Source organism: Engraulis encrasicolus, chromosome 11 (genome assembly GCF_034702125.1).
Source record: "Engraulis encrasicolus isolate BLACKSEA-1 chromosome 11, IST_EnEncr_1.0, whole genome shotgun sequence".
Taxonomy (NCBI): domain Eukaryota; kingdom Metazoa; phylum Chordata; class Actinopteri; order Clupeiformes; family Engraulidae; genus Engraulis; species Engraulis encrasicolus.
In genome coordinates this window covers 56,533,392-56,561,072 of record NC_085867.1, presented here as the reverse complement: position 1 = coordinate 56,561,072, position 27,681 = coordinate 56,533,392, and the positions used below count along the sequence as shown (strand labels likewise).

At 42.3% G+C, this 27,681-nt stretch overlaps 1 protein-coding gene across 2 annotated transcripts in view; it reads right to left on the bottom strand.

The window, feature by feature from the left end:
- cacna1bb (calcium channel, voltage-dependent, N type, alpha 1B subunit, b) overlaps window positions 1-27,681 on the bottom strand; it is a 400,044-nt gene that overhangs the window by 311,424 nt on the left and 60,939 nt on the right. For both annotated transcript variants that reach the window (XM_063211051.1, XM_063211050.1), the window contains exons 9-12: window positions 24,903-25,006; window positions 14,279-14,394; window positions 13,896-13,985; window positions 12,795-12,884 (exon numbers count right to left, since the gene is read on the bottom strand). In XM_063211051.1, coding sequence (XP_063067121.1) covers window positions 12,795-12,884; window positions 13,896-13,985; window positions 14,279-14,394; window positions 24,903-25,006 — 400 coding nt within the window. The remainder of the gene's footprint in view (window positions 1-12,794; window positions 12,885-13,895; window positions 13,986-14,278; window positions 14,395-24,902; window positions 25,007-27,681) is intronic.

Genomic DNA, 27,681 nt, shown 5'->3' with positions numbered 1-27,681 from the left:
TCCCAAGTAAACTATATACATTACGTGATGGGAAGGCAAAGTGAGAGCAACACTTGCAATTTTAAGATCAGGCCACTAGAGGCCGTCATGAAAAGTATTGTCTCATCTTGACACCCATCACCAAAGGCCAGATGATCTGCACAATAAGATTGAGTCTACCTAGAGAAAACATTTTAATTCAAATTCCACATTTAGACCAAAGGGAACCAATGTCTTAAGAGAGTGGATATAATAATTTTCTCTCTGAGATAGTAAACGTTCTAGGTTACCCCCACCGTCTAGGCAGATATACCTTCTCAATCCCTATGTATCTTAGTGCAGAGACCGAATGGCAAGCTTCCACAAAGTGCGCAGCTACTGGATAGATAAGGTTTTTACAAAGAATAGTGCTGCGATGCTCTGAACCCACCACGAATAGTTTACAAACGTGGCAAAAACCTAAGAGACAGGCTAGTAAACGCTGATCTTCCACCATTGATTGTGCCCTCCAAGTCGGTTCTAACCCCTATTCCGGATGGTAACCGTAAATGTGGCTCCTGCGCGCAATGCAGTTATACTTATAAATGCACTACATTCAAACACCCCCACACAGGTAAAAGTATTCCCATTAAGGGCATTATCACATGTAACACAAAATCTGTTATTTATCTGATTACGTGCCCATGTGGAAAGTCATATGTTGGAAAAACTAGTAGGGAGTTAAAAGTACGCATTGCAGAGCATCGCAGCACTATTCGTTGTAAAAACCTTAACTATCCAGTAGCTGCGCATTTTGTGGAAGCTGGCCATTCGGTCTCTGCACTAAGATACATAGGGATTGAGAAGGTATCTCTGCCTAGACGGGGGGGGTAACCTAGAACGTTTACTATCTCAGAGAGAAAATTATTATATCCACTCTCTTAAGACATTGGTTCCCTTTGGTCTAAATGTGGAATTTGAATTAAAATGTTTTCTCTAGGTAGACTCAATCTTATTGTGCAGATCATCTGGCCTTTGGTGATGGGTGTCAAGATGAGACAATACTTTTCATGACGGCCTCTAGTGGCCTGATCTTCAAATTGTAAGTGTTGCTCTCACTTTGCCTTCCCATCACGTAATGTATATAGTTTACTTGTAACCTGGTGAACCAGCGCCACCCGCTGGACGACAAAACGTTTTGTCTACGGGTGGGTCTGGCCTCGCATAATGACTCAATGAAGCCAGAATGCCATGAATCTGGCAATCCAATTACAACGCAAAGATGTGTTTTGAATCAAAACGGGCAGGGTTTTGAGGGAAGGTTGTTCTCATCAACAATCTTCGGATGTATTATGCATCGAGGCCAGACTAAATTAGACATCCACATTTAGTCTGGTTTATCAGGCTAGTTTACTTGGGATTTGGATCTCTTGCACTCACAGGGGCTGGTGTATCACTATGTGTTTTTTAATTTTTATAAATTGTCTTACCTCTTTTTGACATTACTGCCAATGTGTAAAGAAAACAAACTGTAATCAAGATGAGATTTCATCTTGTCTGGCAGGTGTCACTGAACTGATTAACCGGCTGTTGTCAGCCAATCACAAACCAGAGGACAATTTATAAGGGGTGTCTTCACTTTGCTTTTGTAAAACTTGAGAAAGGCCATACGGGCCGAAACGTTGTTTGTCAATAAATTGCAGCACGATGGACAAGAGTGTGCGGTACCTTCTTCTACCAAAGTGGGAAAGAGGTTGGCATGCTGCATTGTACGTTTACATGTCTCCCTCCATTCATTTCTTGACGATGTGAAGTTGTCCTCTGTCTTGGCCAGACAAACAACCTCAAAACATAGTGTTACTACTTTTATGTATGATGTTGGAGAAGGTGTTGTTCTTGGGATCATAGGCAGCATTTCTCTTCCTCCAAACACATTGAGTTGTGTTAATGCCAAACAGTTTGATTTTGGTGTCATCTGATTCCAGCACCTCCCAATCATATCCTAATCCAGTTTGATGTTCATTGGCAAACCTCAGGTGAGCCTGAACAGGTTCGTTCTGAAGCAGGGGTACCATACATGCACTGCAGGATTTTAATCCACTGTGGTATTAAGTATTTCCAATAGTTTTCTTAGTGATTGAGGTCCCAGCTGCCTTGAGATCATTTCCTAGCTCCTCCCATACAGTTTTAAGGTGCTTTATCTCTTTTTTTCTGGTTGTTAAAATCCCACAAGGTCAAATCTTGTATGGAACCACAGACAGGCCTAAGATTGATGATTGATGATATTTTTGTATGTCCTAAAATTGGGAAGAAATGCACCAACAGTTTGCTCCTTAATATCCATCAGCCCATTTCAGCCTTGTTGAGTTCTAAAATCTTGTCCCTGACATCCTTTGACAGCTTTTTGGTCTGTCCCATGTTGGCGAGTTTAGTTTGATTGATTGACTGATTCTATAGACTGATTCTGCAGATTCAATGTGTCTTTTGTGCAGGTTACTATTCACAGGTGTGTTCAATTCAGATAACAAGTTGATTGGAAGTGTCATTTGATCTGTGGGATCAGAACTCTTAATGGTTGGCAGGGGATCAAATACTTATTTCCCTCAATGAAATATAAATCAATTAATATATATTCTTTAGAGTTAATTTCTGGATTTTCTTTTTGATATTCTGTCTCTCCATATTAGAATACATATTATCATTAACATTAAAGACTGATCATGTCTTTATTTGTGGGCAAACCAACAAAATCAGCAAAGGATCAAATACTTATTCTCCTCACTGTGTAAGGCAGCGCGCCCATGCGCACATCCTCTTCCACCAGAGACATGTCAAGTCAACCAGAGACATGTCACGTTTTTGACCTCCTCAATAGGTATAACAAGAGAGTTAAGAAGTGGATAAAATTTATTTCTGAGGGCCTTTGGGCCTACCAACAGAACCTCTGTTTTTGCATTATTTAACATTAAGAAATTTTGGGCCATCCAGGTCTCTATGGCAGAGATGCATTGAGTGAGATCATTCATAGGACTGGGGTCATCAGAGGAATAAGATATATATAGTTGGGTATCATCAGCATATGAGTGGTACGAGATGTTGTGTTGCCGGATGATAGACCCAAGAGGTAGCATGTACAAGTTAAAAAGTAAAGGACCAAGAATTGACCCCCGTGGGTCAATAGAATAGGCTTAGCATCAGGGAGAAAATTGTCAATAGAGACAGTAAAAGACCTTCTGCTTAAATCAGACGAAATTCAAGCGAGAGCTGTACCTTGAAGACCAATTAAATGTTCAAGACGGTGAAGCAGAATAGTATGATCAACCGTGTCAAAGGCAGCACTTGGATCAAGAAGAACTAGGACTGACATTTTCTGATTATCAGTGGCAATTCTGAGATCATTAACAACTGACTACAGCACTTTCTGTGCTGTGATTTACACGGAAACCAGACTGAAAGGAATTGAATATGGCATTCCGAGACAGATAGGACACATCTTGCTTGTAGACAACCTTCTCAAGAATTTTGCCAAGAAAAGGAAAATTTGATATATTGATATTTTTTTAACAGTAGAGTAACAATGGCATGTTTCAGACAGACAAGAAAAATACCAGATAGTAATGATGTATTAACAATTTTAAGTATGTCAGCAGCCAAGCAGCTGAAAACTCGCTTTAACAGCTTAGTGGGTACACGGTCAAGGGAGCAAGTAGCAGACCCTAGTTTCTGAACCACTTCATCAAGTTCATTTTGGAGAATAACAGAGACATTCTGGAGAGTAGCTGTGCTAGTAGGCAGAGTTTGGCTAAAAGTTACATGACAGAGACCCTCATTAATAGATGTAATGTTGTTTCTGATGATTGAAATTTTATCACTGAAAAATAATGCAAACTGATTGCACTTTTCTTTCGTGCGGAGGAGGATTGATTAGTTTGTCGATGATGTTAAACAGGACTTTAGAATTGTTCAAGTTTTCAGATATAATCTGTGAAAAATACTGCTGGCGAGCTTTTTTTACTTCACAATTGTAGGTGAGCAGATGCCTTTTATAGTTCTGGAAATCATTCTGAGCTTTGCTCTTGCGCCACCTACGTTCAAGTTTACGACAAGTTCTTTTAAGAGTACTTGTGATTTCAGAAGTCATCCAGGGTGGTTTACGCTTCTTTCGGACAGATTTGAGTTGAATCGGTGCATTCCTGTCCATAATTTGAGTAATGGAGACATTTTAGTATGACAATTCAGGTTGAATCAGTGTGAGACCCAAAATCCTTATAAGCAGTTATAAAATCATTCGGAGTGTCTACCCCAATGTAGCGTCTCAAAACTGTTTTGCGTCCAGATGCACTACTTGAAGCCTTTGGAAATAATTAGATCTAAGGTGTGACCATGGTTATGAGTTGGCACAGAAACATGCTGTTTTAGCTCAAACATACCTATCATATCAGTATCATAACCTAACATATCAGTAAACTGCATAGTATAACAGTCATCTGGATTATCCATGTGAATATTCATGTCTCCACAGATGATAATATAATCATAGTTAGTTACTATAGAAGACAGAAATTCTCCAAACTCAGAGATAAAGCCAACTCGGTTCTGTGGCGGATGGTAGATTGTAGCCATTAAACAGGGGTTTGGTTCCTTCATTGATATTGCTAGGTATTCAAAAGAGGAGTAAGTACCAAGCGAAACATTTTACAGGCTAGTGTGTTGGAGAACAGGGCAGCTACGCCATCTCCTTTCTAGTTGGAGCAGGAGCAGAGAGAAAAAGAAAAATCCACTGGAGATGACTATGAGGTCATAGTTGCCTGAGGCATCCAACCATGTCTCAGTGAGAAAATACTGTTCAGTTCATGAGATGCTATGATGTTATTTACAATAAAAGTCTTTTTTGCAAGCGATGAGAGGCAATCCCCAGATCATTTAGGGATACATGAGAAGAATCAGCAAGGCCCATGCTCTTTAAGATGGAAACATTAGCTGACTGACTTGGGTCATGCTGTGGTGGTATGTGTCAGAGTGAAGCAATAAAATGAATAAAATTTGTGGTTAATTCCTGAGTGCCCTTTTTGCTGGGATGTAAACCATCAGGCCTATACAGATTTTCAATGGTCCAGAAAATGTCAAAATTAGAAATAAAACCGTGTCCAGTAGCATAGCAAAGATTCTTTAAAAAGTTATGCAAACTGTACAGCCTACTGAACCGCTCAGGTTTGCAGGAGATGAGAAGGATCGGGCCTGACATAATACAGCGCTTGCCCAAACCTTCTATGGCGAGAGAGATTTATTCGAGTTCAGTTTGTAGTTTGATGGAACTTCTAGCCATGACATCATTGGTCCCCACGTGAACAATGACAAGGTTGACAGTGGGGTGCTAGTCGAGGAGAGAGGGGATAATTTCGGAAATGTCACTGACTCTGGAGAGAGAGACAGTGATTGCGCTGGGGATAATTAACTGTCGAACAATTGAGTCGCCGACAATCAATATTTCTGGCTTACACCGGACACGACAGTCATAGTGGATTGTTGTTTTAGGTGGGAGTTTCAGACACCAAAGGCAGCTGTCAGGGTTAGCAGCATTGTGCGACGGTAGAGATGGACAGACAGAGGGGGCAACGTTACCGGAACTAACCACTCCGTGGCCAGGTGGTGGAGAGTGGTCCGCAGGAGCATCCATGGCATCCAGAGACCACTCCGATGATGACGAGGACCCTGGGACGCTTGTCTGGAGTGGGATGATCATCACTAGGAGACCTGTTCCACTTGGATGTAGCTTTGCTTTCACCATTGACGATGTTGGGTAGCCTGGGGTGGAAGCAGGCCGGGGGCGCCACACCGGCCCAGGGTTGTCAGGGAGCCCGGGGACCACATGCTAAGGCGACGTTGGAAGATCAGCGAGAGGAGCAAATGAGTTGGAAAGTTCCAGGTCAGGACAAACGCCTTCGGAGCACGTAGGGACAGGAGGAGGTGAGCGTCGGATCTTGCCAGCAGTCACCGTAGACCAGGTGGAGGGACCTGGGATAGAGCCCGAGATGACACCCGCGGTTGAAGGGTCAGGTAGGCCTTTCTCCAATTCCTCTAACGAGGCAAGCTTAGCAACAATGTCAACTTGTTTCTGAAGTAGGGATGAAATTAGTTTCTCAATCGATGCGAGTTCTTCTCTGATCTCCGCTACCACCGAGGTGACCATTTTGGTGATAGCGAAAAAATAGTGGCTAATGTCATAAAACTGCTACATACACACTCCCAGACCATTCAACCTGCATTCAACCTTCGGTCTTTTTTGCTGTGTCGAAGTGTCTAGTAGATGATAAAGCACACACTCACTCGTGGGTGAAAGTGGGTGGCTAGAGAGTGACTTTTCTATCAGCCAAACAGAATTTTCACCAGCAATTAATTTACAGCCCTGGCAGTAAGACGACAACAATTCGCACTGTCCTTCTAACATGCAACGAGCCGTCTTAGATGCAAACTTCGACTGCAGTGCAACCATTCCACTTGACTGAGCTTTCATGAACGAAAAGGGGATGCTTGAGAGTAGTCTTCTCTCAATCCCTTGAAGAACCGGGGACTCATACGAGTCCTATTGTTCTTTTTCGGTCTTTCGTTCGACTACTCTCTATGGGCGTTAAAAACGCTCCCGAAAACATCGACTTACTGGCTACCATGGACGTCTGCCCTGCAAGAGAAAGCAACCAAGTGTTGGAGTCAAAGCCAACACTCCGGAGAAGCAGGGACCTGCCCACTCACTGCATCGCCAGCTTCAGCCTTGAATTGCCCACACCCAAAGAGCCCACAGCTCAGGATGTGGGTGAAACACTTGGGTCTGGGAGAGTAGGTCCCTCCTCAAGGGTAGCTCTCAAGGCTTGCCCGCTAAAAGGCTTGAGATCTCGGCTAACCAAGGTTGACCACCCCAACAGGGGGCGACCAGCAACAGAAGTGAGCGTTCTAGATGCACCCTGTGTAGAACCGCTGGAATGAGTACCATCGGGGCAAAGGCGTAAAGTCTCCCGTCTGGCCAAGAGTGTGCTAGGGTATCACACCTGTCCAAAGAGAAAAACAACCTACAATAGGTGTTCTCTTCAGATGCAAACAGGTCCACGTCGGCCTCGCCAAAGTCATCCCAGATCATTTCCACTGTCTCTGGATGGAGTCTCCACTCCTGAACAATAGCCTGGCCAGGTGATTTTTGCATCGAAATAGTTCTTCTTCGGGCGTGAAAATGCATTTAGACCCGCAATTTAAACTCGGAGAGTCAGAGCGCACCCGTGACAAAAAAAGGCTTTATCTCAGTTCGAATGTTGAAAAACGCTATTTTTACCTAAACCAGTGCTCGCTTAAAGTGGAATAACTTCGGAATGGAATAAGCTAGAAACAAACCGTAAAAATATACAGACAGCTGAGTTTTTGGGTTTTCGAACAAACCCTGACATGTGTCTGTGGGTTGAAGATAAAATATTCGGTGGCTGTTCAAAAAATGACAAAAAATGATGAAATTGGCTGGGAGTCTAAATTCCAAAAAAACAGCTGGTACTGAATGTGTTAATATAGGCCACCACAGCCATATTGTCCATTCGGACGAGAATGTGGCGCCTAGATAGAAGAGGCTCAAAATGCCTCAGGCCCAAGAACACTGTCAAGAGTTTGGGGCAGTTAATGAGCCACGCGGACAACTGCTGAGACCAGGTTCCGCTGACACCATGGCAGCCTTCCAGAGCCCCCCATCCAGTGAGGGATGCTTCTGTATGCCGGATCACCATACGGGAAAAGGAGGTCTCCAGAGGTGCCCCTCTGCCAAAACAACAGTAACTCGCGCCATACGTGAAGTCTTTACGAGAAAAACAGACAAAATCAACTTTAAGCCTCGTGGTGCTTTAATTAAGCCAATTGGAGCCAATTTGGATTGGAGCCAATTTTGGTCCCCTAGGTAGGGGAAATTCTTTCTCTGCATTTATCCCATTTGGATTAGTGAATCACATTGAAGTGCACACACTAGTCCGTAGCAGTGGGCTGCCTGCTGAGCGGCGCCCGGGGAGCAATGTGGGGGTTAGGTGCCTTGCTCAAGGGCACTTCAGCCGTGGTTCGGTCGGGCACTGAACCGTGAACCCTTGGGTTGCCAACCCAGTGCTCTAACCACTGAGCCACGACTGCCCCCACGGTAATCAAACATTTCAAACGAGTGATTAACGGTTAAGTTTGGGGTTAGGGTTAGGGTTAAGATTAGGGTTAGAGTTAGGGTTAGGTTTAGGGTTAAGGTTAGGGATAATGTTGGAGGAAGGGAGACATGGCATGAAGCTGACACAACAACAGCGCTCCCCTCCCGGAATGCACGCACGCTACTCGGGTGGTCTCTCTTTCTCACTCGCTCTCTCTCACCCACTCTCGATGAAGGCGTGCGTTGCCCAACTACGAAAAATGAGGCTATATCGTAGCGGCACCGCAAAGCTTGTAGTTGATTTTCACGAGAATGGGCTCGCCAAAAACATCCTGCCTCTTCCAGAACACTAGAGAGGACAGGCAGCTGTTGAATACCGCTACCAGGCGGCGTCCGTGACGGAAAGGGCACAACCTCAAAGAGTAGACCCACCGTTCTAATTATCTCATGAAGAGTAGCCCCAGGTGAACCACATGGATGCTTGAAGCCATGAGCCCCAACAGGCGCAGAAAGTATCGAATAGGGTAAAACGGGACAGAAAAGACTGAAAGTGGCGCAAGGACGTTTGCGCGGTGCCCGTGGCATGCCTGTCTCAAAATCTACACAGTAAATAAAAAATGCTGTTGAAATAAACTTGCTGTGAGATTGTTTTTCATCACATGTAAAGAAATTGACAATAAAACCAACTTGACTTGACTTGACTTGATGCCGCTATTCCGACATCCCTAACCTTAACCCTAACCCTAACCCTAACCCTAACCCTAACCCTAACCCTAAAAAGTGTCGGAATAGCGGCATGTCGGAATAGCGCTATGTCGGAATAGCGATTGTCCCCCCCCCCCCCTGACCACAGTGTCACATGCAGCTGAGTGGACAGATAGATAGATAGATAGTCTATATTACGCTACATCATTCTTAAGGGCAGATTAGACTTCTGCATCAGCGCACCTCAAATGTCGATTGTGTCTGTTCGCTAACCAGCTCCATGTTTATGCACAAACTGCAAAGGCAATGTACTGGTATTATTGACATACCCAGTCTGTTTTCACGTGCAGAAAATTCAAGCATGGAAATGGTTTACTCTGCCGATGTGTGTTGGGTGCTACGGTAGTCAGACTGCAGGCATTGTGCCACGAGTGTTGAACTGATGCATTGCTTGTTAGTTAGCTTGTAGATTCATGTATTTACACACATTTACACACAAGGCATTAATACAGTTTTTAACAGAATACAGCTTTGCTCTTGCAAACTACCGGCATTGCGCTGTCACAAAAACAAGGAAGTAGCGACACGACCAATCACAGCGCCTTTTTGTCTGCATCCTTCGTGTCTGTCCGACGGATAGTCAGGATTTATTCGAGGCACTCGACAACGGGCGCAGAGCCTCTGCGCGGGAGGGCGTAGTCACGCGTAGACACAGGACGGCCGCAGCATAAATCAAGCGAGTCAATCTTCGGCTGTGGTGAGTAGGACTCACTCATCTCACTCAAAGAACTGCGGACTCATACGAGTCCTATTGTTCTTTTTCGTAAGATTCGCTCGTCATTTCTATGGGAGCATACAATCACTCCCGGATCATATACTGACCGACCAATTAGAAGGACGTCCACAGGAGTCCTCTTAAAGGAAGGTGCCCCCATCACCCCAGGCTAGTGGTGCCCAGTACCCTATGTCAGAGAGGCATGGTGGTCACGTCAAGTCGATAGAACCTAACAAAGGTACAGGGGCTGGCCCAGCCAGCAGCCCTACATACCTCTTCAAATGCGTATAAGATGTGCTGGCGCCGCTGCTCCGCTGACTGGAAAGGATGAGCACAAAAAGCTCGAAGCTCTATTGGCTCACAACTAAAGACGTTCTGAATCTTAGGCATGAACGTGGGGTTCAGCTTCAGAACAACCCGAGTGTCGCCCTGAGTGAACTGCATGCAGGCAGGATTGACCGAGAGGGCATGTAGATCACTCACGCGCCTCGTCGTCGCCAAGGCGAGGTGAAGGGCCATTTTAATAGAGAGGATAGGCAAATCCACCCCTTGGAGAGGCTCGAAGGGGGGTGCACACAAAGCCTCCAACAACAGAGTGATATCCCAGGGGGGCATCGTCTGTCTCACAGCCGGGCACAACGCCTGACCCCGTTCAAAAATCGGCACACCAGTGGGTGATTGCCCACGGAGCCTGAACCAAATCCAACATGGCATGCGGATATCGCGGCCAAGTAGACTTTGAGGGTAGAGAAGGCCTTGCCTTCATCTAGTTGTTCCTGTAGGAATGCCAACCCTGTGGGCATCGAGCATTGGAAAGCAATTACATTACGTTGGGTACATCAACGTTCAAACACAGCCCACTTCATCACACAGGGAAGTGTTCCCTATTGAAGCCCATGGGAGCTTATATAACCCCGTCCCCTCTGTCGGGGTAAGAAAGGAGAATAACCAGCGAAAGCGCTCTAGGCGTATTACGCACGGCATTTGGCAGTGCCATGCGCGCTCCTGGCGCACTGCGCAGCATTGGTGGGGACTCCAAACATACTCATGACGCACTGGGTGGCACGGCTGGAGAGATAGAAAATGCAGTGCTCGAAGGCAGAGAATGCAGTGATCTGCATTTAGACAGAATGAGAGTTGTCTTAGAAACCTCAGACACTGTAACCAACTCACCTTCTCGAGGGGGAGACAGGGAAGCATTAATTAAGAAGTGTTAGACTCCACCGAAGACGTAGGCTGAAGTACACACAAAGCACCAACAGTGTTGGGTAGTGAATCAGGGCCCAAAACACCAGGGGAACTATTGTGGTTCCCTTTGGAGAAAGGGGAGAGGAAGCGAGTGTTATTAGAAATAACTGAACGCTGTGAATGGGGTACACCAAAAGCACCACTGGTGCCAGGTACGGGTTATGATCCCAAAACCTCGGCGGTAATCACATGGTACAACCCTGGAGGAGATTGGGGTATGCCAGATACATTTTGCTCGCAAACAGACAGAATCGAAGCTGTGCACACGTTAGGCTCAAAATCCAAATGAAAAGTGTTAGACCGCTGATTAGTCGGAGACCCAGAGGGGGCAACCAGATTACAACTCATTCGAGGGAATCGGTATGCCTTATGTCAGAGCTCCATCCTATGACATATTCGGGGTAGTGCGTAGTAGAGGTGTAATATGACCTGGCCTCCCGGTCACGTGACTACACGGAACCGCGGGGGAGATTCGCCACTCTTTGTTTTTTGGGGATGGCGGCTATCATGCTAGGCAAGGCGTCCGGTGAGGTGCGAACAGTGCTTGTCACTAACATGTGTTGGGACACAGTGTGAAAATTGCACAAGTTTAATTCAATAGATGGGGGATTAACAGTCAGAACATTCACAGAGAAAGCCTGTCTGCACACTTTATATTTATTATTATTCAAATGCTACTACATCAGAATTGTCACAATAGGACTTAACTGGAATGCACATCACTACCTCTTTTAATATATGTTCTATGTATGTCTGCTGTTGCCCAGTCTTGCACTTTATATGTCTGTATGGGTATTGTATAGGTACAGTACTCTAGGTGTAATGTATGTATACTGTCTATGTCTACTTGTCCACACCTAGAGTGAAAGAAAGTGAAAGCCCATTGGGAAACTCCAACAGAGAGTCTATGTCTGTCTGCATGGGAAAGTAAGAAACGTAATTTCAATTATTTGTATGACCAGCGCATGTAAAGAGATTGACAATAAAACCGATGCAGTCGCCGTGTTCCTCCACTGCCGTCCTCTCGACTCCTGTGTTGGCCATGTTAGCTAAGTCGTAACCGTTAGCTAAGTGGCAGTTAGCACGCTAATCACGCCAGTTAGGTGGTTAGCCTTGGTGACTCCTTCGACGAAATCCCACGGAAGGTTGGCAAAGAAGTCTCCAAAGTGTCCAAAAAGTACACCTGAGGCACTTTTGTCCACTTTTCCGTTGCGGCAGAAGCCCTTTGTCGTGCTGAGCACCCAGTGAAGTCGCACAGTTGAACTCAGCAGGTCGAGGAGTACACAGCCGAAGAGAGTGTAAGAACAATGTTCGGGCCTGTGGCTCTGCGTAATATAGGCAGTGGGCGGGCCCTGCCCTTGGCGCGAAATTTCCACTCTCAGGAGTGATTTTACTACATTCTTCGTCAGGCAATGAGTGACTCCCATACAGATGACGAGCGAATCTTACGAAAAAGAACCCATAAAAATAATCTCTCATCGGCCCTACTGTGGCTGATGTGGTAGGGCACACGTTTACCACTCGGCCGACCCGGGATCGATTCCTGGTCCGGGTCCTTTGCCGGTCCTTCCCCGTCTCTCTCTCCCAGCTTGCTTCTTGTCTCTCCTCCACTGTCCTGTCTCACAAAAACCAATAAAGGCTGAAAAGCCTCAAAAAATACTTTAAAAAAAATTATATCGATATATCGTGCAGCTCTAGTGTGGCGTGGAACGTTTATAAACCTCCCTCCCGAAGCCTCATACAGTATCGGTAGCATTGAGCTATCGAACTGGTCCTTTAGCTCAGCAGTATCATGCTGTGTCTCCCATGCCCAAACTGGAGCGTTAACAGGTATGTGGTGAGTTCGAGCCCCGAGTAACAGACTGCTATGAACACCTCAGTTACACATGCTAGCTCATAATGTAATGATGGGTTAAAAGCGAGAACAGGTCAACATCTCAGATGGGATCTTACCAACAGAGGAGATGTCGTTGAACTGCTCTTCACCCTCCTCTGCATTAATCAGCTCATTCTTGCTCTTCTTCACCTTACCCCGTGTTAACACTGATGAAACACACACACACACACACATACACTCAGGATTACTATCATTTACCCTTTCACTTTTTGATTATAAGTAGCCATGACTGCATAGCGAACAGCAATTAAAAGTTGCTTGCATGGCCACTTTCTGGTTCATCATGCACACTGTGTACTTGGTATGTGTGTAATATGCTATAATAAGGCATCCATAATTCTTATAATAGAATATGCAGAAGGAGAACACACATGCATAAGTGAATCCCTGCTCCACTGGTGTCTAAACGCATGTCATTGACATCACGGTTGCACAGGAACACTTTTTCATCACCCGGTGAACAGAAGGAGCATCTTCTGATTGGCAGAGCAGTAGTAATACATTATTACTTAAATGCTGGCAACCACGTTATAAGTGGAATAACGGCCTTCGAGGTGTCCTGATATCAAGAGAAAAATGTCCTTCTGCTGCATCATTGGGCTAATAGAACACTTCGCCTCGTCCATTATTTCCCTTGATATCGGGACACCTCGTTGGCTGTTATTCCATACATATCCTTGAATCTCCTTACACATAAGTCACAAACAAATAATCTGGTAACAATTCACAATAATCTTCCGCTATAAATGGTTAACTAATGGTTAGCTAATATTTGGTGTGCATCTATAACACTTTTATAAGCATTGATATATCATTATTAAATGAATTGTATAACACTTACTATGCAATTGCTGATGACAATAATACACTTATATGCAAAAAAGTGGCCAAATTTACCTTAATTCACCCTATATTAGGGCTGCACGATTATGGAAAAAATTCTAATCACGATTATTTACATGAAAATCACGATCCGGATTATTAATCATGATTATGCTGCAGAGCTTATGCCCCCCTCCCCCAGATTTCCGGGGCGACATAATAATACCTTACCATTAGTTAACACTAGTCAACCATTAGTTAACCATCGCAAGGTTATTGTGAAGTATTACCAATAATCTTATCCTGCTTGAAGTTATGCTTAATTGTCTTTTCACCTGAGTTGTTGTGTTTCCTCTTGTACCACACACCATCCAGACTAAACTTCTCTTCTGCATTCTGATCCTCTTCTTCCAATAACACCTCCTCTGGAAAGGGAAAAATCTCCTGTCAGGGGGAAGACTGCAACTCAACACACACACATACACACATGCACGTACGCACGCACGCACGCACTCAACTTTCTGCAGTACAAATTCATTTCTGTGTCCATATATCAAAACTATCAAACGACTATCAAAAAAGGGGCAAACACCACAGGGAAGTTGTTAGTTGTTAGTGAATATGTCCATTTATTGAATAAAGACAGGGAATAAGTGGGAAAGAGAGATCATGTCTACGAGCCATTCAAAAGAATCGATTCTTTCATAACACTACTGACCGGCTTTGCAGATCCACTCCAGGTAGCCTGTCAGCTCGCGCTCAATCTGCTGCTGCCGGCGCAGCTTCAGGAACTCTCTCCGCTTTTCCACACGCTCCCTCTCTTTGGCAAACTCCCTGTGAGGACACACACGCATACACGTACGCATGCACATGCAAATTTGGCATGGTAAGTGAAGTCAGCTAGCCCCTGGAAAGTTAAATAAAAACAAATGTACAAAACTATGATAAATGACAAAATGAAATTGTGGCAATTATCAACCAGTTGCAAAAGGGCTTGACTTTTTCTGAACATTGTAAAGGTTGTAGTTAATTAGAATTAATTAAGATTTACAAAACAACTTACATATATTACAGGGTATTGGTTACAGTACAGTCCCTAGAGCATTGTGGAGATAAGTGCCTCATCCAAGGGCACTTCAGCTATGGAGTGAGGAAGAGATTGGTAAGGGTAGGGATTGAACTTTCAACCCTGTGATCTACAGTCCAACTCATTATGGTGATGGATAATAATAATATTATGACATATATAGACTTTTACCATGCAGAGAAAGTCTCTGAAGTCAGCAGCACAATGCCATATCAGCACACACAATGTTGAAGTTAAGAAATGGTCCTCACAACTCACAGTCACACAATCACACGCCACATGGCACCATTCTAATCAAAAGTGGCGGACAGTGGTGAGTGGGCAAGGCAGAAAAAAGACCAACCCTGGGGATGCAGACTGTAAGAGGGAGCGCAGGGTGAAAATGAAAGAACATGCTTAGAGCTTTTTTTATAGCTTGCTTCCTCCACAGGGGACACACAGGGAACGAGAGCGTCATTTCAGTTAGCAATGTAGAATGGAAAAAAGGACAACCAGCAGCTACAGTACAGACACTCACTGTGGAATTTAACAATGTTAATGCAATCATTTGCTGCAATATAGAGTCTAATTTCCAGCTTGGAGCAGGCTTCACTCTTCGATTGTGAGAGTGCTGGCCCAAATGCTCACCTCCATTTTTCAAGAAAGAGGCCGCACATTGCATATAGTGTTTTTATATTGCACAAATGCAGTTCAGTGTGTGCCTTCTTCAGTGTGCAACAATGTAACAAAGATACTCATTCTAAATACCCACACACCCATAAAAAATAAAAAGAACTTGCTTTTTATTATTTGACATGCTTCTTGAATCATCTATCAATCAAATCTGTGAAGGCCCCTTAAGGCTCCCCTAATCACTTGATGCTGCTACCGTAGACACTGTATTCTCAAACCTGTTACTGTGTACCTCCAGGATTTGCACAAGTATTGTTTAGTTATGTATAGTAGTCAGTAGTTTTATATTAGTTTTATTGTACGTGTTTCCTACATTAGCTTATGCCTGCACTTTATGTTAAAGCTTTCAATCTCATTGTACTTGTATAATGGCTAAAGGCTTTCTATTCTATTCTATTCTATTCTATTCTATTCTACTGTATAACATCACAACTACAACTGAATGGCAAAATGGTACTGAATGAAAACCATTCTTGGCTATAGATGATTTGTTGAGCCAGCTGTTGATATAAGCTGAAAAAAAAAACAGATTTGTCAAATGTTACGCGAACACCAACCAGCTGAGGAGAAACCGAGAAAATACAGTTGAGGACGATATTATTAGCCCCCCTCCTGAAATTAGACATATCTCTTCATTGATCATTGAGAATGATCATTATTAATAAATGTGTGTTATTCTGGAAACAAATACACCATGGAGATAGTATCCAATGAGTTAAATTTGGACTTTTCCATTTTCACAATGAGTTTAAACAAAAAAGTGTAAAAATGGCAAGGACAAAATTATTAGCCCCCTTATCATTAATAGTCAATACAGTGCCATTTATGAACAAAAATTGACACCAGGCACTTTGATTAGTTGCTATGTTGGCACATGTCCTACCGGGGATTTTGGCCCATTTTTTTCATCGCAAATAGTTAAGCTGGTCCAAATGGCATGGATGTTGAGGATGGACATTCATTTTCAGCACTCTTCAAATACTATCTAAAGGATTGAGGTCTGAACCACTCCATGACCATGGTTTTAGTATCCTTGAAGAACATTTGAACTATTTTGGATGCAAGTTTTGGGTTATTATCTTATTGAAAGATCCAGTGAAGATCTTAGCTCCCTCTATGAGCATAGTTTTGCAAGGTCACTTTCCACATTCTATCATAATTTTCCTTTTTTATAGTGCCGTGCACCCAAACAAGGTTTCCTGTGGCTGAGGCTGCCACAGAATGATGCATCCACCACCATGTTTAATTGTGGAAACCATCTTATAACCATTCAAGGCCTATCCCTTTCTTCACCTGACAGAAGCAGAATTCATGCATCAAAGCAGGTGCAATTGAATATCATCAGATGAAAGCAGAGATGTTCAAAACTCATTTTTGACTTTCAAATGTTCACAGGCAAAGCTCAATAACACTCTGATATGCATTGCCTTTAGTAAAGGGGTTCTTCTGTGATGATGGCCCAAAAGCCCAATATGATGACAAGCCCTAACAACTGTCTTTCTTGGTGGGGGAAAAACCTCCAGGTGAGGCCAGGTCAATAACAATCATCTAGGCAGGTGTCCAATGCTTCTTTGGTCTAATGAGGCCAAGCAGTTTCCACAGTTGCACACAGTGGTGGGGCATCAAGTTTAGTCTGTTATTCAGCCTCAGACACAGGGAGTCTGGGTCTGAATCTGGATTGCTGGGTCTTCCAACAACATTGTAACCCAAAGCATATATTTAGATTAGTTCAGAGGTTCTTCAAGGACACTAAAACCATGATATTGGAATCACACGCTCATAGTCCAGTCCTCAATCCCACTGAGAGTCTGTGGTTAATGTCTATGCTCAGCATCCATGCAATTTGGACCAGCTAGAACACTTTGCAGTGAAGAAATGGGCCAAAATCCCTAGTGGGGCATGTGCCAACCTAGGTAGCAACTTATCAGAGCCTGTTGTCAGTTTTGGTTCATAAATGGCGCCATATTGACTATTAATGATCAGGGGGCTAATAATTTTGTCCTTGTCATTTTTGCCCTTTTTTGTTTAAGCTCATCGTAACAATAGAAAAATCCAAATTCAACTCATTGAACATTATCTCCATCAGTGTATTTGTTTCCAGAATAACAGAAACGGTTAATAATGGTCATTCTTACTGAGAAATCAAGAGAAATGTCTAATTTCAGGAGGGGGGCTAATAATATCGTCCTCAACTGTAGGTGGGAAGCTATGCACACAAGAAGCCATATGTACGTACCCACTGTTTGATGTGAATCAGGGACGTGGTTAGCCCTATTTTAGGAGGGCTTTAGCCCCCCTACATTAATATTAGTCACCCTTAAACGATTTTGCAGAAAAAAAATATATATATATATTATTTTATTTTTTATTTTTTTACATTTTTCCAAAAACAAATGCAGTAAAGCACTGAATACGAACCACCAAGAAGGCAAGTTACTCTGAATACATTATTTATTGTTTAATTCCACTTAAATCTTGCTGCACAGCAATAAAAGCAGGGTGCACAGCAATATGTTATGCAGGGGGGAAAAAGGTAGAGGATTGTGCTTTGTGACTGACGCCTCGAGAAAAGTGAAATCTAGTGATTAAAATAGCTACTAATGGAGTAAAAATGACCTAATATCTGCCGGGTATGCAGAGTTTTCCAAGTAAGGAACCTGTTTGAATGAATCGCTTCCTGACCACTGCTTCTCCTGGAGATGCGCAGTTAGTTATGAATAGTGGTGGGCCGTTATCGGCGTTAACGTGCTGCGATAATGTGAGACTCTTGTCGCGCGATAAAGAAAATATTGCACGTTAATCTATTCTCAAAATATAGATTTGGAATTTGGGTATGCACGTCACCATAGCGTTTAATTGACAGACGCTTTCAGACTGCGCTCCAGTCGTTTCTCCTCTCCACCTGCTGCTTCAGCAGACCTACTAAATATGAAGTGTTTGCAAGCTGAAAACATTTATCCCTCTGCCGTGGTAGGTGTTGTTTGAGTGCTTTTTCATAAGTGGTAGACTAAAGAGACGTTATTGTTTAAGGTGAACATAGAGAGACATTATTGTGTGTGAGTAGGCTACCAGCCCGACATAGCCTACATTTCCTCACGCATTGCATGGACAGGAACACATAGCCTAAACAACTTCCAGAAATCTTGAATGTGCCATAATTGCAAAACATTCCGTGGGATATGCATTTTGAAGATTGTCAAACTGAAACTGTCAATATCTACTCTCACTGAATGTTTGTGTTGCAATCGCGCACATTTGCGACTCAGTGAGATATTCTCATGTCAAACGGTAATAATCCTCGCGGTTGTCGCGCTTGATTATTTTTTTTGCCAACTGAATTCATTTCCAGTTGTAACTCCTCTGGCGTTCTGACTCTGAAAACAACTGTCAGGTAGGCCAAATCGCCGTGTGCCAGTGCTGCAGGTTCTAGATAGCGAGTAGCCTGGCTCTGCTGAGGGCTGCTGTGCCTACTGAGAGCTCCTCCCTCTCTTAAAGGAGCCGCTGCTCTTTTTAACAGTCAGTGGCAGATTCTCTCTCTCTCTCTCTCTCTCTCTCTCTCTCTCTCTCTCTCTCTCTCTCCATTAGAAATGCTGAATTGTTGAGGTAATTTTGTTTAAAGAGCCTAAATGTTTGATCTGTATTTGCCTCTACAATGTATAGCGCTGTTCATTTTGAAATTTCAGCATCTTATAACTGTAAATGCTTCCTAATATATTGGACACACTTTACACATATTGTTGTGATTTTTTTCATCACCAAGTATCAACATAACCATTTTTTGAAGATGAGATGCATTTTGGAAAAAAAAGATGAGCTCTGGTCTAATTGCGACATCTGTCTTAAGAAACCCCAAGGTTTTTTCGGCATTATTTTGCTAGCATGCCTATTCTGAATGAGCGATTTTGATATAGATTAATCTAGATTAATCTAGATTAATTTCATTATTACAGTGAGATTAATCTAGATTAAAAAAATTAATCTATGCCCACCCCTAGTTATGAACCTAGTCCTTGTGTAAATGATGCTCTCGGCATTGTAATCTAATCATTTTAACTTCCATACATAATATTCATCAGTTGAAATATTTTGAAATGTTTTGTTTAGCTTACATATAAGGCATGTTCAATAAAATATGAATTTTAAAAAAATCCACTGTAACTACTGTTTAGAAATCGGTATGGTGCTCTTTAAATAAACAAATAAGTGTTCAAGAAGACGCTTTTGCACACCTCTAGGTGGGCAGGTGCGTAGGATATTATCCCAGTGGGGTTGTCATTCAAGTGTAAAGAAATCCTGCACACTGTCCATTCCACCAACAAACTTTAATACAACATGAAGGTCGGATGACCGAAACAATGTATTAAAGTTTGTTGGTGGAATGGACAGTGTGCAGGATTTCTTTGCTCTTAAAATAATGAATTCATAGACAAAACCTTAGCAGGTGTGCGCGCGCGCATTTTCTTCCTCTAGGGCTAAGCCACTCCTGTCTCTCAAACCTAGTGACGGGCCTCACGTGAATCAAATGAAACACTGATAAGTGTGAGTGGGCATGTGTAAGTGAGATCCATGGCACTTGGGGATCCATGGCAGATGTTACTTTGCCTTTGGCGAGAGAGACTACAGTACAGAAACCGCTAAACACTTTTACAAAGGCCATCCTCCTCACTACTGTTTCAACCATTTTCAATCCAGTTTATTGGGACCATGTACAATTACAACATAAATGTTTCCCTTTAATGCAGTGTACCAGAGGTAGCCTTAGCCTAGTGTGCATCTGTAGTCCCTGACATTAAAATAAAATAAAATAGAATAATAAAATAAAGACAACGAAAACACCCAACCACACACCCACCCGAACAAAACAAAAAAACAAAAAAACAAAAACATTGACCATAACCATAAGAAATTATTATCACCAAGTTAGCGGTTAGAATTTTTGGCTGTGTTTTAGAACATGTTTCAGCTGTGACTTATAGGTCATGAAGGAGTCACAGCTCTTCAGGTCACCTGATAAAACATTCCATTGTGATGTGGCTTTAGGCCTAAATGAAAAGGAGGACTGCCCAAATGTTGTACAATCATACACATATGCTATTCTTGAAGATCGTATGGACCTAGCAGGTCGATGACATACAAATTCCAAAACACAAGCTGGGGCCAGACCATGTAAAATCTTGTATACTAGACAGAGGTTTGAAAACTTTTCAAAACTTAATAAATGGTGTTTCTCTAAAATATTGCAGTGGTGGTAATGAAATGTTTTTTTATGAAGAATTTTAAAAACTTGTTTATATTGTGGATTTTAATGGTCTAATGGTAGATTCATTGGTCTGCCCCCAACAGTTGATGCAATATGAAAAGTGTGAAGATGAGACCATGCATAAATGTTTTGGCTACATCCATGGGAAGTGATGATCTTATATGTCCAACATTTGCCACGTTATATTTAATTGTTTTAGTCATTTGTATGTGCTTTTTGAAGCTGAGGTTAGAATCAAGTGTTTTTGTTGGCCATTGTGCAATGTTAAATGCTAAATCAAGCGTAGGTCTACCTTTTATAAATTGATAAAAACAGCGCGAGGGATAGAATACTCCAGTTTTAATCTGAGTATTCTGTTACATGACAAAACCAATTGGACCCAAATCAGATAAGCCTACTTTTGATGATGGGCTACTGTCTAAAAGATGCACGAGAAACTCGGCAGCACTTGCAGAAACGTCTGTCGTCTGATTGCTTCAGATTGCACAGATAAACTTCAGCCCGGCATTGATTAATGCAATGAAGAGAAGGTTGGCAAAATTATAAATTTTTGTGTAGCCTAATGTCAGTTGAAGCTTTTGCATTGGGATCATGGACTTGTGCAATCATGTAAACTAAGCAAACAGAGCACATACCAACCTAGCTTTGTTATCTTATTATGTAGTTAAACCATTAGGAAATAAATCACGCACCCAACCGCATTCGCGAAACGAAGGTCTCGCATGACAGGGCTTGGACTGCTTCAGATGGGTTTTTAAAAAGTGTTCGTAACTCATGCTACGTAGCTAGCAAGTGCACTAAACCACTCAAACTTCTGACAGTCTGGCAACAGGGCAAACCAGGGAGCTAGCCAACATTAAAATATATACCGGTGGTCGCATTTCCCACAGCATTGTTCATTTCCTAAAGCACCGTTATATATAGGGAGGGGTGTTATTTGATGAATACATTGATGTAATTTTTTTTTTAGGGTTCTCTAAAAATATAGAAGTGCAGGTCTTGAGACATGGAGTTAGGGGGTTTTGCATCTGAACTCTTCATTTCATGTGGCATGCCATGCTGGAGGTGTACGTTGAGCAAAAAAAAGTCAAATGTCAAGGTCACATTCAAGGTCAAAGGTCATCAATATGGTCTCAAATGCCTATTCTCAGCCATTTTTCCATGGTTCCCCATCTTTTATGGAGTGCAGAATAGAAATATGTTCATGTTGGGCTATTGAATGGTATGTCATGTACCATGTCATACTGTAAGTCAGTCCTACTTAAGGTCAAAGGTCACAAAAATGATTTAAAATGCCTATTTTTGATGTTTCAGTGTAGAAAGTGAACTAAGGGCACTCAAAAGGCTACTTATGTGGTATGCCAATATTTTACACAATGCAATATCTTATTTCTAGGTTATATTGAGGGTTAAAGAAATCAAAATAGCTTAAAAATCAAGTGAACTGATCATGGAATAAAGCCTCTTTGTGCAGATGCGCCCAACTACATTCCATGATCAGTTCAGACCCAATCAGACTTTGCTGGAATGACTCAACTACATCATAACAAGATTGATATGAGAGCCTTAGATAAGAGATTAAGACTTGGTCATTATAATTTTGAGGACAATAAGGTTAAAACATAGGCTCTGCGCAAAGGGGTAAACACATTGTCTCTTTAATGTCACAATGATCAGTGTGGATAACTTTTGTGATGTCAGTCCCGTTAGGAAGCAACACTGCGAGTCCATTTGACTACTGGTGTGCAAATTATTATTAAGGTGGGGTTGCAGGTTAACCATTTTAAGAAAATGTACTATTATGACATCACGTTGGGGGTTCCGCAGGCTCATAGGAGTCTATGTAGAACCTTAGAATCCTGGGGGAGTTCCCCCAACGTGATGTCATACCTGCAACCCCACCTTTAAAATAGTGGGTAGAAACGGTAAAGGTAATATCAACAAGCCCCAAAACAGAGTTATCCTGTAGGTGGTGGTACTCTCTTTTTCCATCCTTTCTGGCTGTTTTTGGTCACATGCATGTTTTCAATGTCCCAACCCTGGAGTTACCATGGGTTGGTGTCTATCCTATACTAAATTTGCTCAGCTGTTATTCATCCAAGATACCACACCAATGTGTGCTGTGGCAAGAAGCAGAGTGTCCAGAGCATGGACGAGATACCAAGAGACATGCCGTTACACCAGGGGACGTATAGGAGACTAGAACGGTTTTAAAACTTAGAAGCGGGATCACCATCTCCTTCCTTGGGACAGGTGGCACAGGAAAAGCACTGCCAGAGCCCTGAAAATGAGGTTTGCAGGGTACTGATGTGCATGTTTCTGCTCAACTGGTCAGAAATAGTCTTCATGAAGTCTGTTTGAGGGCCTGGTATCCACAAGTGAAGCCTATGCTTACAAAGAGGCAAAGAACAATTTGCATGAACCAAAAAACATCAAGAATGGCATCATGGCACATTCACCATTGGTAACATTGATGCTGTTGTTGCCACATTTTTCTTCATATGTGAAACTTCAATTATGATGGAAGAGGGCATTGGCCCTGAATAATAAACCTGCACATTACAATTTTCTGAGCATAGTAGCAACATGTAGATCTGATTTGAAATTGCCATGCACATTAAGTTAATTGATTTATCGTTTTCACTTGGGTCATCCAACTCGCTTGACCTTAGGTCCCTTAGATTTACACCACATTATTGTGCCACATTAGCAATATTTATGATTAGAAAAGTCAATAGCTAATCAAAAGTGTGTTAATATTATAGGTTTATTCATTTTCACATTTGTTTTTTTGTGAAAAACGGTTTGAAAATAGCACCCCACACCAATATTATTTAACCTTTGACCTGTATTATGTCCTTGAACCATTGTACTTGCATAGTTCAAAGACCTAAGATCATTAAATGGACCATTATGAACATAATCTATGTGTTGTACTGGGTCAGCAACCCAATGACACAATTTTTTCCTTAGAAATTGATATTGACCTTTATTATGACCTTGACATTGTACTTGCATATTTCAAAGTACAACTATGATATGATATGTCACATGTAAGATCATAAAATTGCTAATATGGGAAATAATTAGTGCATTGTGCTGGAACAGCAGTTGAAAACAAGTATTTCCCCCTTAAAAATCAATATTTTGTAACCTTTGACCTCTATTATGACCTTGACATTGTACTTATATAGCTCAAAGTTCTACTGTGATATAGCATCACACATTTTAGACTATTAAATGGGAAATCATGAACATACTCATGTGTAGTTCTGGGATAACTGTGGATAAACTGGCAAAATAGGCTAAAAACGCATATTTTTGGGTGGGAAAAGCAATTTGAGGGGTGGGGGGGGTTGGAAGATTTTTTCAAAAAAATACACAGCAGTGTTTCAAACATGTGGTAGCATCAGAAAATCAGGGCTATTGTGGTATTTGGTATTTACACCCCCGGGTGTAGCCTACTCGCCAGTAGGCCTAATCTGTAGTTATTTTTAGGTCGGTTCACTCAACATCTGACTATGGGGCCTTCAAAGCGGCCTGACTGCCTTTGCCAGTTCTCTGGGAACCAAGAACCTATTCTGCCCTACAAAGGCAAAGTGCACGCCAACATTGAAACTCAGAAAAAGGCCTTCAAAGAATTGGTATTTGGATATTGTAGTAACTGTAAATTTGACATGGCAATGAGACGGGACACATTTGGACCATAAAGGTGCCGGTATGCTTGCTGCGAGCTGTAAATTACGTGTGTCACCGCGAGCAACCGACAGCACATGCTTGCTTCAAAAGCAGTTGACCAAGACGCAAAATACTGGCGGTATCATCCAGGGGGCAGAGAGCACGCAACATTGGGATGCGGAAATTGGGAACACAGATGGCAAGGAAAACAAAACAAAAAGAGGGGCTCCCTGGGCAAGGAAAGAATACTGCTACTAGCCTACTCCTGTATGTGCATGCTCCTTTTTCAAAGTGCAACAAGGAAGTATGATCACAAATGTTTGAAATTTCGGACAAACTCAACGAGACGCTCTTAAAAGTTGCTGCCATTGTCGTTTTCATATCAAGCACACGCGTGGAACTGCGCGGTCTATCTTACGATCGCCCCCAGTGAGTTTGAAGATATTGCACCTGACGTGCACATTTGGCTGCCGTGTCCAACTCGCGCGAAATTGACATTAAATACGCATGTTAACGCGTTCATGAACGAATCGTGCACGCGCTTGCGTATCTCGCAGCAAGCAAACCGGCACCTTAAGACTTTGTCACAAGATAAAGGAGGTGTTATGAATACACATTTCAACTGAAGAAAGAGAGCTGGCTCACCCAGACAGGACACCCAGTACCAGGTTGAGCATGAAGAAGGAGCCGATGATGATGAGGGGGACGAAGTAGAGCCAGTTCCAGGTGTTTCCCGATGAGTCATCAGCCTGAGAGGAGAATGAGAGAATGCAACATACCCATCAATGTTTGAGTAACAAAATTCATTAGATTCTGGTGGTGGCAGATTTTTGTGGTCACCAGACAAGTCCATCTTGCTCTCTAAAGCCTCACTAAAGGGAACTCACTCCCGCTGTCAATCCGTCAGTGTTCTTCACTGCTTTTATCAACGCTCAAGACACACCTCTTCACTCTTGCATTTCAATCACTCTGACAGGCACTTCCACTTCCTTTAATTATAATTTTTTTCTTTTTCTTTTTCTTTTAATGTATTTTAATGTATTTTACTTTTCTTCTTGTTTTAATTCATTTTTATTTTTATTTTACATTTTTAATTATTCTCCTATTTTTAATTCATTGATTCATTGTTATACTTTTTCTACTCTTATCTGTTTTAATTGTAAAGTGATGTTGGGTATCTTGAAAGGCGCTTAAAATAAAAGGTATTATTATTATTATTATTATTATTATTATTATTATTATTATTATTATTATTATTAAAGCCTGGTTTATGCTCAGAAACAAATGTGTCTGCGCAATGAGGCAGACAGCCACGCAGTTACTTTCCCCCCATCCGCAGTGACTTGGTGTTCACCCCTGAAAATGTGACTGCCAGCTACGCAGTTAACGGCAGCAGGAGCCACTGTGATTGGTTCTCTCGACCAGTGCTCGATTACAAACAGCTACTTCCTTGATCTAACTTTCACCGGGCTACTGACTGTGAGATGTTCATTAAATAAGTTGCCTATGCTTTGTGGTTTCATTTATTTACACGAACCAAAGACAACACGTGTGCTTGCAAGTACAACGCTGAATTTACAGTGCCCTCCATTATTATTGGCACCCCTGGTTGAGATGTGTTTTTTAGCTTCCAATTATTATTATTTTTCTCTAAATAATATGGGACCTTAATGGAAAAAAAGAGAAAAATCCAACCTTCAATACAAGTGCATTTATTCAGTGGGGAAACAATCCCACATAAAGAAATAATTATTTGACATCAAATAATGTGTGTCACAATTATTAGCACCCCTGTTGTTAATATTTTGTACAACCCCCTTTTGCCAACAAAACAGCACCTAATCTTCTCCTATAATGTTTCACAAGATGGGAAAAGACAGAAAGAGGGATCTTCAGCCATTCCTCTTTGCAGAATCTCTCTAAATCATCCAGAGACCTGGGTCCTCTCCTCTGTACTCTCCTCTTCAGCTCACCCCACAGGTTCTCAATGGGGTTGAGGTCTGGGGACTGAGATGGCCATGGGAGGAGCTTGATTTTGTGTCTGGTTAACCATTTCTGTGTAGATTTGGCCATACATTTAGGGTCATTGTCTTGCTGAAAGACCCAGTGACGACCCATCTTCAGCTTTTTGGCAGAGGGCAACAGATTTTGATTTAAAATGTCCTGGTATTTCAAAGCATTCATGATGCCATGCACCCTAACAAGCTTCCCAGGGCCTTTGGAAGCGAAACAGCCCCACAGCATCACTGACCCACCCCCATACTTCACAGTGGGTATGAGGTGCTTTTCAGCATGCGCATCTTTTGTGGCACGCCAGACCCACTTAGAGTGTTTGTTGCCAAAAAGCTCAATCTTGGTCTCATCTGACCAAAGCACACGGTCCCAGTTGAAGCCCCAATACCGCTGGGCGAACTCCAGACGTTTGCGTTTATGATTGTGGGTGAGGAAAGGTTTTCTCCGTGCATGCCTCCCAAACAGCTTGTTGGCGTGTAGACAGCGCCTGATGGTTGATTTGGAGACTTTGTGACCCCAGGATGCTACCATTTGTTGTAATTCTGTAACAGTGAGCTTTGGAGATATTTTGATTTCTCTTACCATCCTCCTCACTGTGCGTGGTGGCAAAATAAACTTGGGTCCTCGTCCAGGCTTGTTTACCACTGTTCCAGTTGTTTTGAACTTCTTAATTATTCCTCTCACAGTAGATATGGGCAGCTGCAGTTGAGTGGCAATCTTCTTGTAGCCTCTGCCTGACCTGTGAAGGTCGACGCACATCTGCCTCACTTGTATGCTGTGTTCCTTTGTCTTTCCCATGTTTAAGAGTGGATAAGAGAAATGGCCTCGGTGTCACGTCATAGTTATACCCCAGGGAAACAGGAAGTGATGAATTACTAATTAAATGTTCCTACATACTCTGGTAAACTTTGTAAACTACTGTAGAAATGACAGAAATGCTTCAATTATATTTATTTCCTGGGAATTGTTAAGGGTGCCAATAATTGTGGAACAGGTGATTTAATGAAAAATAATTATTTTTTAGTCAGGGATTTTTTTTATTTTCCTACAATTCATTTGAGTTGAAGGCTACATTTTCCTACAATTTTCATTGTGACAGTATTCTTCTGCAATAAACACTGAATTTATTTTAAGGCTTTTAACACATCTCAACCAGGGGTGCCAATAATTATGGAGGGCACTGTATATCAGGACAGTTGAACAATATTTCCGAGGAACCATTCCGCTTCGTGTGACCTATTCTCGACATTCTTTGTTCCAAACTTCCGCGGTGGCTGGTCAAAAATGCATGTGACATTTATTAAATGTTTCATTTTCATTGTCATTGAGTCTGTGTAGCTACAAAACAACAGAGACGTCTAGTTTACTCCTTGTATTAAAGGCAATTTGAACAATAATCTCGCTGCCCATA